Source organism: Blennius ocellaris, assembly GCF_963422515.1.
Source record: "Blennius ocellaris genome assembly, chromosome: 22".
In the NCBI taxonomy this organism is placed as follows: Eukaryota; Metazoa; Chordata; class Actinopteri; order Blenniiformes; family Blenniidae; genus Blennius; species Blennius ocellaris.
The window spans coordinates 6,168,534-6,181,928 of NC_137671.1; the positions used below are offsets into that span (position 1 = coordinate 6,168,534).

Below are 13,395 nucleotides of genomic sequence, written 5' to 3' on the forward strand. Positions count from 1 at the left end.
AAGTGCACTGTGGGAGGTGAAGTCGTGGCAAGTTTTGGTGTTATACTGCGGGTGTGAAAGTTTTAGTCCAGCCTGTGTTAAAAAGAGGAATAAACTGCCACAATTCTGTAACCACTAGTGTCTCCCTCCCTCCAACTCCATATCAGAATTGGCCGACGGACGACTTTTGTTACCAGCAGACACGAGCCACAAGTGAGTGAGGTCTCGTTTACACATACCCAGATATTTAAAAAAAACTCTGATTTTTCTCTGAGCCCACATACCCGGATTTTTTTTAAAAACCCTGATATTTCCCTCTCTGCATTAAAAAAAAATAATCTTAATTTACACAGATCGCATATGGTTCAGAGCTGCTATGAGCCTGCCAAACCTGTAGGGGGCAGTGTAGCGAGAAGCATAAAGCCATGATCGTCAATCAGAATCCTGGGAGAAAACATGACGGCACAAATCATGACATAACTATCCGCCTACCCCCCTTTTGATGCAACCGGAGACACAGAGTACGTCCAAAATGTCCCTCCAAATTCCTTATCACTTTCACTTTCACTTAACACCATTGGCGACGTCACATTTTTAAGGAAAGGTGTTAGAAGGTATTAGAAGGCTTCCTAAAGTAGTTAGTGAAAGGCAATCATGTTGATGCGGCAGTCAGACCAGTGTCAGTGTCAGTGGCAGTGGCAGTGGCAGTGCACGAAGCCCAGTGGCATCATGCTGTCCCAGAAAGAGAGAGCCAAAAGCCCCCAGTGGCCGCGTCGGTCATTGCACTGAACCTGATGTCTGCCTCCCTCTGATGGAAATTCAAGGTCATGACACATGACACATGGTGATTATTGTATATTTATTGTTAACGTTCACTGGTTTGTAACAGTCTGTGCTCAGATCTAACACCTTACCTTTAATTTAAGATTGTTATATTTTACACAGAAATATTAACTAACTTAAGTGTGCGCAAACCGAGCCATATGATTGTGCAGGATTTATTTTCTCCAAAATATTCTGAAACCTCATACGTGGATGACTTGTCCGGGGGTTGTAGTTTTGTGGACTCATTGTCTGTGGACGAGTTGTCCTACAATGTGGATTGACACACTGCACCCTGACTGAGCTGCGATCAAACAATCACTGATTTCACACACATACAGGTGCTTTATAGGTAACCTGTGGGGCCTGACCGGGCATGCCTGAGTGTCTTAAAGAAATATCCATATACCCTGACAAGCAGCAGGGGTCATACATATGAAATATGTAACTGGGTGGAGAGATAGTCTGTCGCTCAAAGAACCATGTCACCCTCCGAGACTCAGTTTTGGAAACACCTGAACCGAAAATAGAATATTTGATATTTTAAATCACAGTGTCCTTTGATTCAAGATATATAAATAAAGAAATAATTAATAAAGTATGATTCTTCCATTCTTCTAATAGAATTGAATAAAATAAAATGTCCAAAGTCACAGGTTTTCTGAAAGTAGGATGGGAGACAGACCTTTCAGCTCTCAGGGTTCTCTCATGTGGCTAACTCATTGCTCACTTTATTGACAAAAAAGGCATAAGGTAGCAGCTAAAGGAGAAGTATTTTAAACATTTAAATATATTTTGCACGAGAAAGTTTCAATGAATTTGGCTTTATGTTGAGATCTGGGTTGCTCTGGGAAATAATTGTTTAATTTTGTGAAAATATAAACATTTTGATCACATATACTCTCCGCCATAACTAAGATAAACTTGAAAGTTTTAATGTAAAGGTTATTATGACACTATTTTGCCGGTCAGGCCAAGTGAAGATGAAATTGGACTGTAGGTGAACTAAAATGAGTTTGACACCTCTGCTTTACAGTGTATTGTAGACTAGTATTTAAGTAGGCACTTTGAGATGACTTGTGAAGTTGAAGAACAGTTTTTATATTTGTTACATTTTGTAACAAATGCATCCATACGTCATCTCTATTTTCTATGATGTCCTGAAATAGAAGGTCTGCCAAGTGTGGGATTAGTACAAAATAATTGACCTTGGGATGTTTGGTCCAGAGTTTCTCTCAATTAAATATTCTCTATCCCTCCCAGGTCACAGGGGGAAGGGGGAAACTTCTCCTCACCAACGACAGACAGAAGAACTGTGGCAACACTAATTTGGCTTTTTTCTATGTTGAAGTGGATGAGAAACTCCACAGGAACCTCACATGAACTCAACTTATGCATAAACATAATAAACATGTCTTTGTGTTTAATGCTAATCTAATGGCAACACTTCTAGGTTACTCACACAGGATTTCAGTGTTTCATGGCAGTACAGATATCCTGGCACAGTCAGTCTCATACAAACATTACCTCTGGCCTGTAATAATACTTCAGCTTTCAACTTTAATATTGCGACATGCTGTACCTGAACTAGGTTTATGAATTCAGATATTAACTTTTCTGGTGGAAAGACAAGAAACTTCCAGCCAAGCTCTGCTCTGCTCAAGTATGTAACACTCGGGGACAGTCCCCACTGTTCCACTTCATATGCCACAGTTTTATCTTAGCGATAGAAAGAAGGCTGTTGTCAAAAGGTTTCCAGTGGATCGTTGGGAAGGAGCTCCAGTGGAATCCATCAAAATGTCAGAGGCCTCTGTGAGTTCCTTTGAGGTCGCAGACTATGTGGTGTTTGCTTTCATGCTCGCCATCTCTGCGGCCATCGGGCTTTATTCCTGCTGGACCTTGAGGGGATCGAGAAACTCCAGTGACTTCTTGACGGGGGGCAGAAAAATGAACGCCCTGCCTGTGTCCATGTCCTTGACCGCCAGCTTCATGTCGTCTGTTACACTGATATCAGTCCCAGCTGAGGTAAGGCGACAGCAGCCTTCAAGTTATAGACCCTTTTTCTTCTTCTACAACTACAATACTGGAGCTCATTGTTGAGGTTTCTTCCAATTTTTTTTAATTGCACAACTGTAGAGAGAGACGCTTAAGACAAAACTGGTTTAAGTATAAAATATAGTTTGCATATATAGGGAGGAGCTCGGCGTAGAGCCGCTGCTCCTCCACATCGAGAGGAGCCAGCTGAAATGGCTTGGGCACCTGTTTCAGATGCCCCCCAGACGCCTCCCCAGGGAGGTGTTCCGGGCATGCCCTTCTGGTAGGAGGCCTCGGGGCAGACCTAGGACTCGCTGGAGGGACTATGTCTCTCGGCTGGCCTGGGAACGCCTTGGGGTGCCACCGGAAGAGCTGGAGGAAGTGTCTGGGGCGAGGGAAGTCTGGGCAACTCTGCTCAGACTGCTGCCTCCGCGACCCGGCCCCGGATAAGCAGCAGAAAATGGATGGATGGATGGATATGGTTTTCAGTTTGTTTGTTTTTTTGCTTTCTGTTATTTTCTTTTTCAAAGGCATCAAAATACTGAACAAGTCAAGTAATTTGAATTTGCTATAAAGTGAAATAACACTGCTCAGTTTTTTTTTTTTTTTAATTTACAGCAATCAAAGACATTTGCTTGAAACAAAACATCATATTCAAATTTTTTGTTCATTGATATAATTACATCTTGTGTTTCATAACAAACTAACTGAAATTCTATTCTTGTGATGCTTGTAGGTATATCTCTATGGATCTGCCCTTGGCTTTATGTGTTTTTCTTACATATTTGCTGTTTCAATATCATCTGAGACCTTCCTCCCAGTTTTCTATAAGCTGGAACTCAACAGCATTTATACGGTGAGTGTGCATTTGTCAGTTCACATCTGTTTTCGAATATTTTCAATGCAAATTTCATGAAGAAAATTGAGCATTTGTTTAAGTGGAGTATATTTATAACATGTTTAAGGTAGTCTATATAAAGTGTGCATGGTGAATATGATGACATTTTTTCAGTGAGTTTTATGTAAAGCTGCTTTCTATTAACTGCATAGTGCAGCACAGTGGAGGATCCATCATGTTACAAAAGCACAAATTACAAATCAAGGCAGGTCTAAAGACTCGTTTAGATTCAGTAATTGTAGTATTAACAATGTATTTCCTCTGATGTGTTGCTCTTGCTCAGTATCTGGAGTTACGTTTCAACAGAGCGACCCGTCTGCTTGGAACAGTGACTTATATTGTCCAAAATGTGAGAAAGAATTTAGTGAACATAATGTGTGATAACTAAGCTTGGATCTTTTTTCCATTCATGCTTTGATCTTCTTTCTTTCTTTTTTTGTCACAGGTCCTCTATTCTGGATTTGTCATTTATGCTCCCGCTCTGGCTTTAAGCCAACGTATGTCATGCAACTTTCGAGACACTGCAGCTGACTTAAAGTTGCCTCATAACTACATTTAAAAACAGCAGTGACTCTGATCTCTCTCTCCAGTTACTGATATGAATCTGTGGATTGGAATTATCTCGACTGCCAGCATCTGTATTCTTTACTGCACACTGGTTAGTGGAAAAAATAAGGACAAAAGATGAGTTTGCATGGCAAAACAAAATGTATGTGTATGTAACTGTAATTGTCCACATATCTTGGAAACTTTTTCTGTTTCTGTTTTTTTCCTGCATATTTTTCATTACTCATTGGTGTTCTTTTTTTGTTTGTTTATGTGAAGTAGAATTTTTTAAAACTTTATTTTCCTTTTTTTCAATGATATAACATGAACAATATATTAATTCGTAAAGGTATATATTCCCTCTCCCCCCATATTGACCCACCCAAAAGACTCACATAAAGATTACAGAAAATTAAATTAGACCAAAATGACAAACAGGCACAACCAAAAAGTGAAACAACTAACAAAAAGGTTTACATTATCAACAGTATGATTAAAATAATATCAATAATGACACTAAAGGCAAAAAAGAAAAAAGAAAAACATAGTCCAAAAATTCAGGTTTGTTCAATTAATCACATTTTTTTAATTGGAGTAGAAAGTGCTGAAAACTCTTGTTCATCTCATTTGGTTCTTTTGTAATTTGTTCAAGTTGGGTTTTAATTACATGGGTAAATTCTGATTTACGTAGTTGCTAAGCCAGCATCTTGGAAGCTTTCTCCCAATGCTCATACCATGATCATCATCATGATTTAAACATCATTTGTTCAGACTGTTTTGTTGAAAGTAGATTAAATTCTGTTTGTAAATTCAACCTTTGGTGATATAGGTCTGAGGAAGGGGTGACAGAGTGTTGTTGATTTACTTGTATTATGTTCATTTTGTCGTTCTGACTACGTAAGGCTTGAGTTCTTTTTTTAAATATTATTTTTGTAAAAACGTTTTCCTGCATTTACCTGTTAATTAAAACAGAACTCAAACATTATGTTGTTGATTTAGTTTGATTATGAGATCCGTCAGCTCATTTAAGCATTTTTGCTTTTGTTTATTATTAGATGAACAATATTCGATTATATGACCCCGTAAGAATTCTTTCAAACTTTCCCAGATTGTACAATAGGTTACATCAGGTGTTATATCTGTTTTAAGGAAAATGTCAATCTGTTTGGAAAAAAGTAATCAAGGCGTGAGTATATTTGGTGTGCTAGAGATCTGAAGTAGAATTTTTAAATGTGCAACTTCTGTTTTGCTGTTTGCATCAGGGTGGACTGAAGGCAGTGATATGGACCGATGTGTTCCAGGTAAGTTTCTGAATGAAAAGCGACACACAAAGCACAGCAATAGCAACACCTCCATTCTGAAGATACATTTATTCATCCACACACATCAACGGGGGACTGCAATACTATACATAACTTATTATCTGTGCAGATTGGAATAATGCTTGCAGGCTACCTGGCTATCATGATCAGGTCTGCGATCATACAAGGAGGAATCTCCACCATTCTCACAGATTCACAGCAAGGAGGGAGACTCAACGCTTGGGAGTGAGTATGAAGAAGAGAACGCTTGAGGAGAAGGTTTCATTCAAGGCTCTTGTCATTGACGAAGGCACTGTCTCCCCAGCTTTGACCCAAATCCCTTCAGGAGACATACTTTTTGGACCGTTTTCATCGGAGGAACAATAACTTGGATTTCTGTATATGGGACCCAACCTGCTCAGGTTCAGAGATACACTGCTTGTAAGAGCATCACTCATGCCAGACTGTAAGTCACTTCCTTACTAAAAAGGTGTGATTGAAGAGATAGAATTCAACATTTTGTCATTTGTCTTCACTGTACTGTTTCAGTGAATAAGAGAGCGGCAAGTAATTGATCTGAAAATCATGAAAACTGTGATCATATCATCTGCATGTACTGATACTTCATGTTTATTGTGTAATAATTTGTTGACTTCATCTATTTTTCTGGGTTGTGTACCTTTTTCCTTCAGGGCTCTGTACATTAACGTGTTTGGCCTTTGGGCCATCTTGTTGTCCGCAATATTTGCTGGATTGTGCGTATACTCAATCTATAAGCACTGCGACCCGTGGACGGCTGGACTGGTGTCAGTTCCAGATGAGGTGGGAAGCGGTTGGAATGGAGACGACCACCACTTTGTTTGTGTAGCAATCTGCCAAGAAGTCATATACATTAATTCTTCTCATTCTTTTCTTCTAGGTGCTGCCATATTTGGTGAAATACATCATGGCAGGCCAACGTGGCCTCTTGGGACTCTTCTTTTCAGCAGTGTATAGCGGCTCTCTGAGGTTTTATAAACTGATCATATTTCACTCATATAAAAGTGACACAGTTACTGACTGTTGTGGAATTTCCGTTGCTTCCCCGGTGATGCTCAGGTCCAGAAGGATGAATGAAGAATAGACATTGACTTGATGCAAGGATCTTAATTCAAACTTACATTTGGAGATCTCCTAGGTCATGCAGACACAGACTCATAACAGAAACATACACATACTAACAACAGACTGCCTTGTTCTTCCTTGAGCTCATCTTCAAGTCCCCTATCTCCCGAGCATGCTTGATTTCCACACATGCTCAAGGCCTTGGAATGACATTAGTTTACCTATCTGGGTGACATTGTCTCCCTTCGTAAACAGGGCGGAGACTGAGAGCGTCGAGTAATCACCATAAAGAATGACAACAGACCATGATATACTCGGCAGAGGGCACACAGGAGTGAGGGCAGACCAAGGACCATCTGTGCATTCCTCAGACAATACCACACAAAGATATCTAAATTAATAACTCAGAAATCTTAAGAGGCCTTAAGATTTTCTTTAACACTGATACTGATTTAAAAGATATAATAAACTGAGTTCATTGGAAGAATGATTTTATTGTAATTGCTGAGTTGAGATTTGGACACTCTCCTCTGGGATTATTTTCACTTGACGCAGGACATCAAGACAAAAGTCCTTTGCGAAAATGCTGTATCTAGTCCCAATTTTAATCTTGATGAACCTTCTTTCAGTTACCATCATTTAGAGTGTTTCCAAAATCCAAACAACAGCTATGAAAGATCAGCTTAAATCTTATGTCTGGTTTCATAGCGTTGTATTCATTCATTAATTTGCTGTAATTTCAACTCCAGCACAGTTTCATCCATCATCAATGCACTTGCTGCAGTGACCCTGGAAGACCTGATCAAACCATACACTGTCATGTCTGAGAAACGCATATCCATCCTCTCCAAAGGACTGAGTACGATACTCATCCTTATTATTATAATTATTTTTGCTATTGTTGTTGTTGTTTGCTTTTCAGGTGACTGCTTTGTCAGAGGAATGATTGTAAATTTGTACATTTTTCGTAATTTCGATTTCGATTGTAAATTTTTCGTAAACTTATTGTCCAGGATTTAAATCAATACACTGTCGTTGCAGCTTTATTTTACGGGGTTGTTTGCATTACCATGGCTGGACTGGCATCAGTCCTGGGACAGATGTCACAGGTGGGTAACATCATCATACCTCATGGGCAATCAACAATACAGATGCATTACAACATATAACAAAAGGCAGTTTGTTAAGTTTTCTTCTTTTATTTCTATCAAATATTTTAAACAGGCAGTCACCATAGTAACTTCAGTTGTTGGAGGCCCTCTATTCGCCTTGTTCTCTTTGGGAATCCTCTGTCCTTTTGCCAATGCAAAAGTAAGTATATCCTAATTTTTCTTACTTTATCCAAATAGTCAACATAGATGCAAATTCAGAAATGTTTATCTCTTCCACCTTCTTGATTCACAAGGACACAAATGAGAGTGAGGTTTCTCTTTAACCTTCAATATTTTTCAACTTGATGAACAACCAATCCAAGTTAAATTTTGTGGATAAAAACATTTGAAAACGCTAACTGAGAATATAGATGAGAGAGGACTGCTGCCTCTTCCAAAGGCCACAAAAGCAATCAAAGTACCTGCAACCCGCATACTGTATACCTACAGGGTTACTTATCATCTATCCAGTGCATTCTCAAAATATCTATTGGTAAACAGTGGAGATCAGCTGATCTTTAAGTGAGGGGCAGGCCTCCATTAACATAGCAGTCATGTTCCCACACTTTGAGAGTACACTTGGTGTTGAGGAACAGTCTACATATTGGTATTTTAATGATCAATGCTCAAGTTGTTTTTCAAGCTAGAGAAAATTAATGCAGGCACAAGGTGAACATGTAAACTTACTCAAAAAGTCCAGATTGTAACCTCATTCTTCTGGCCTTGGATTACAGAGCAACCAGGCTATCTTGCAGCATTAAAACATTATCTAAATCCAGAAACAAAAGAATCCCACATAAAACAAACACATGTAACAGTAGAGCGGACAAAATTACATTTGATTGCAGTTTCAAGGTTTTCCATGCACTCAAATGTACTTGTTATATTTTGTCAGGGAGGACTGTCAGGTGTCGTGTCAGGGTTTATCGTTTGCCTGGTCCTAGCCTTGGGTCAAGTCCTGTGTCCAACCCCTCCTGAGTTGAGCCGACCTCTGCCGCTGACCACTGAGGGCTGTAACCTCACCACTACATCTCCAAACCTGAACTGGACCTCCACTGCTCTTCCCACGGCGCCAAATTTCACCACAGCAGCCCCGATACAGGGAAACTATTGCATGTAAGTGTGGTGTACCAGAGCACTGACACTGCTTGCAACTGTTTAGACCTTCCTCAAGAAATAAGGATATTGATTGACTAAAGTTAGACAAATTTGGACGCGTTGTTTGTTTGTTTGTTCATTTCATTTTATTTTGATCAAAGAAAAATAAGTGACTAGAAAGAAAACTCTGAAATGGAAAACTTATGTTCAAAAAGGAGTAGGAGGAACTTTTTAACTAATCACATACTCTCAACCACAAGGCAAAGCAGAGAAAACAAGCACCTTAGCAAACAGGTTGTAACAATGAAAACACCAAGTGCATATTCCACCCTTCTTCTTCTCTGTACTCGGTGAACACTATTTGCTTGTACCGCTGTTTGAACTGCTTCATGGTTAGACATTGCCTGAACTCCCCGACCGTCTGTTCCACTGTCTCACTGCACATTCTGAAATACTAAAGGTTTTCAGAATTGTGTGTGCACATGGATGTTCCTGTGCAAATTTGGTTCCTTCTTTAATTGAACGCTGCCCCACTTTTACTAAACAGTTTCTGGATGTTCCCTGGGAGTTAGTTATTTGACGCTTTGTACAAAGTTTATGCTTTTTGAAAATGAACCAGTTGAGCCCGATGTGCAGTGTAGACAGTCATTTAGACAGTCACCCCAAAAATCTTCACACTAATTTAAATATGGCGATATTACTGAACAGTGCAGAATCTGGGGATAGGTGTGGTTCAGAAAGTTTGTTTTGTACATGTTTGACTTGAGTTGTTCAGTTTGTTTTTTCATCTAATTATAACCAGACAAATTTGGTTTCATGAGTTCTTAAAATAGACTGTAGGCTGAAACTAGTTGGACAATGGCTAAGCATTTTAAACTTCACACTGTGTTCCATTTTATTTGGGAAGAAAATTAAAATTCATCCATCCAAAGCAAAAGGAAAACACAATGAGACTCACAAATAACCTCCAATTCATAATTTTGGACCATTGGGGAAAAAAAACATATTACTGAAGACGGAACATGTAAACTCAAGACAGAAAGGGCTTCAGGCCTGGAGGTGAAGAGCTTTCAACTATAATCATCACTGTATGACCTCTCAGTAATTGTCATCAAATTTCATATAACACAGGTCAAATAGTTGAGCATAAAGTTCATACTATGAACTCTCAAGACTGAGATCACTTTGTATATATTTTCCTCCGACAAAAGAAAAAAGTCTTCTATCAATAGAACTGATTCCTTAATCTTTTACAAAGACTTTTTCTCACCATCAGATACTGGCACTCTCCCTCCTACCTTTACTTTATCGTCATTGGAGCTGTTGCAGTCACAATCGTGGGCGTGGTAGTCAGCCTCTTGACAGGTGAATAAAAGTCCTATTGTCATTGGTTACATGTGTTTTTTGTGGATATTAGCTGTCATTGCCTCTTGGTTTCTTCTACTTAATATTTCAGGAGGCAGGAGACAGACTGTGGATCCAAGGCTTATGTTGCAGAAAGAGGACATGCTTTCCTATCACCTCTACAAACTTCTAACAGAACGGGTAAGTACAGTGTGAAATGTGTGCTGAGACAGATGTGGCAATGAGCAGAGTGGGTGTGGCAGGTCTCCAGACCAAGAGCAGCGAGCATGGGACCAAAGTCGGACCCTGGAGGAGTGTGGACCAGACGCGAGTGTGGGTCGGGAGGAACCAGGACTGGAGAAGCACCCAGCTGGGTCGAACGTGTGGGACAGAGGGCCAGTGGAAGAACGGGCAGCGACAGGACGTGTCTTGCTTCTCCACCCTTGGAACCCCGGGAGCTGGGAGAGAGGACCGGCTGGCTGAGAGGACGTGACGTTGGAACAGCGGAGGGGGAGGGTTCATCAATCCCCCTCCTCTCAGCTAAGTCCTCCTGTATTGTGTTGGCAGCGTCCAATGTTTGTGTGCTTCGCGCACCGACTTCTGTTTTGACTGGATGCACTGATGGCCTGCCTGTTAGTGGTGACCAGTAAGAGTGATAGTGACAATGAAATAGTTCCAAAAAGTTTGCTGTACTTGTTGAAATGATCACAACTACTAAGACCCATTCGACTGAAATGATTTACTATGGCACAGAATATCAGCATTCTACAAAATCTGTACAGTTTTGAGTGCAGTGGTACACAGCCATGTACCTTGGATGGACAAGTAATTTGACTGTGTATTTACAAATACAAATATACACAGAACATTTACATTGTACATAAGTTTGTCCATTCGATCGAGAAGGAGAAATGACAGTTAGACCAACGTAATCTTAACAGCACTAATATAAATTGCAATGAGAGTTTGTGCCGATGCCGTTGATGTGACCTGAATGAGTCTCCGCTGACCATATGTTGGTTTTCCCAAAATGTAATATGGCTTTTGCTCAAAACTATTAACTTGCCACTTTTGAAAACTAACTGAATATGACTCTTAAGCTGCCAAAAACAATCATGGAAACTATACATGTTTTTAAGGATCACAACTGTTGATCTTGGTTCTTTCCATCAACGCTGAGTACAACCAATCAGAGTTCTTCATTTAGAAAGCTCTAATGCAATAATTCAGTTCAATGACGAATTAGACAAAAAAAGATCCCATGTTACCATGTGGGTGTAGCTTATGAGCGTGTGAATATTTTTTTAATAAAAAAAAAAACTGCTGCAGAAGTAGTGTAAGAAAGTATATTTTTGAGTCACTGAATATATTCGTCACCCTCTTAAAATATTGTTTGTGTTTCCCAGAAACAGAATATTTGATATTTAAAAATAACATTGATAACCATGATACAGGACACAACACCGAATTGAATAAAATAAAACATCCAAAGTCTCACTCCTCTCACTTTAGAGTGACTTATCACATTTGGCTATTGTTATCAAGAATGGGCCTGGGCAAAAAACATTTTGGTAAAACAAATAAAACCATTAATTTAGGAAGACATCAATGTTTGAACACAGCATCAAAGATTCAACTGTCTGAAATGACTGCAAAGAAATGGCAGAAAGGTGTAGTGTGAAATTTATCTTAATGGTAATTAAGGCCTTTTTCCCCCTCCACAAAATGCACTTGCAAGCATCTCAAAATAAGACAGCATCATGAAAAACCTAAGATTCTGTCTGTATTGTGATTGTTATTGTCGAAGGAAAACAAGCAAGGGAAATAAAATCAGTGGAGATCCATCATCTCTTCAGAACGTAGCACAATACAATACAACTTGAGAGCATGTCTGAGATGTGGAATATTGAAAATAGAGCTAGAGGGAGGGGTAAGGGCAGAGAAAAAAAATTCTTTCAATGCGTGCTCTTTCTGAAATGTCATTTTCCTCTCATTTCAGGGTTGATAATCTCAGTTTTTACACAAGTATGATCCCAAGTCTAGCAGTTGACATACATTCAAATAAGTGACTTGAGATTCAGCATTCTGACATCAAGGTGCTCGCTTGGTACAGAAACATAAAACACATTTGTCGCCTTGGCTTCCTAAGCGCCATTATTTTCTACAGTAGCTTTTCTTTGTAATGTGACTTTCATATTCACAAATGAAACACTGTTTCGAGTGTTTGCATTGGGATGTGATCGTGCTCTTGAGTGGGGTTACAATACAATCTTGCATTGGGAGCAGTGTTGTTTTTGTATGATCACTGTTCAGGTTCATAATACCTCTTCTTCAAAGTTCTGTACTTTCTGAGGAAATAAAGAGCCTCGAGCTCCTTGATGACAAAGTCTCCCCTGGCCACCAGCTTCTTGACCTTCTCCGGGTCCGTCTCGTCTTTATTCTTCATGAAAGCAGTCTTCAGACGCTCTCTGAAATAAACCGAGCCCTTCGGGTACTCACGGCCGAGATACAGCAGCTGGTCAGAGAAAAGGAATACATTCACATTAAAGCAAAAAGATGAGACACGACACAGAGACGAGGATTTTGACTGCCCTTACATTTTTATACAGCCGGATGACCTCACTCCTTAAAGGGTTACCCATGTCGGAATTGACTCCTTTTGCACACTTCTGAGAATATAACGAATGAATGGAGTGAGGTTAAGAACAAGCACAGAAAAGCTAATTATGCAAACCAATGCTACCAAAACAACAGTTGAAGCGGCTACAAAACTAGAGTTAAGACACCGTACGCGTCGCAAGCATTCCCATCAACCAGTCCACGGAATCGAATTCGCAATGCCGCTGTAAAAAGTGACTTTTTTCATGCAGTAGGACATTAACAAAACCAGTCTCACTTTAGCTTTGTCCTTTAAACGCAACAGAGAGCAACAGTGCCCTCCTGCAAACAAGGAGCGGCGCCATTCTCCGTCTGAACCGGAAGTTACGTAATATTTACACGGGAAGTGTCTTCTTCGTGCGTTTCTGCGTTGTGTGAGTGTGCGCAGGTGTAGCCGTTTCCATGGTTACGAAGACACTTCATTACGACATAATGGTGAGTTTTCATTCTTCTCTCTTGT

General features: G+C 39.8%; 2 protein-coding genes across 2 annotated transcripts; one reads left to right on the forward strand and one right to left on the reverse strand.

Moving 5' to 3' along the window:
* Window positions 1-2,598: 2,598 nt before the first annotated feature.
* LOC308146672 (sodium-coupled monocarboxylate transporter 1-like) lies at window positions 2,599-10,770 on the forward strand (the record flags this gene model as incomplete). Its single annotated transcript, XM_080518575.1, has 10 exons — window positions 2,599-2,826; window positions 5,542-5,580; window positions 5,711-5,826; window positions 5,906-6,046; window positions 6,273-6,402; window positions 6,500-6,570; window positions 7,434-7,543; window positions 8,780-8,951; window positions 10,210-10,298; window positions 10,511-10,770. 10 exons carry the CDS (start codon window positions 2,599-2,601, stop codon window positions 10,768-10,770), a joined length of 1,356 nt encoding a protein of 451 aa, XP_080374701.1.
* A 226-nt stretch (window positions 10,771-10,996) lies between these two features.
* lyrm5a (LYR motif containing 5a) lies at window positions 10,997-13,240 on the reverse strand. The gene is made up of 3 exons (XM_080518015.1): window positions 13,174-13,240; window positions 12,875-12,946; window positions 10,997-12,792 (listed from the first exon to the last, which is right to left on the reverse strand). Exons 2-3 carry the CDS (start codon window positions 12,917-12,919, stop codon window positions 12,580-12,582), a joined length of 258 nt encoding a protein of 85 aa, XP_080374141.1. The 5' UTR covers window positions 12,920-12,946; window positions 13,174-13,240; the 3' UTR covers window positions 10,997-12,579.
* Between the last annotated feature and the right edge of the window lie 155 nt (window positions 13,241-13,395).

What these genes read in the sequence shown, in the direction of transcription:
- lyrm5a (XM_080518015.1), bottom strand. Translation starts at nt 12,919, where the DNA reads ATGGGTAACCCTTTAAGGAGTGAGGTCATCCGGCTGTATAAAAAT. An exon ending in TCATCCGGCTGTATAAAAAT is followed by an intron (nt 12,793 to 12,874) that starts GTAAGGGCAGTC and finishes TTCTCTGACCAG; the next exon opens with CTGCTGTATCTCGGCCGTGA.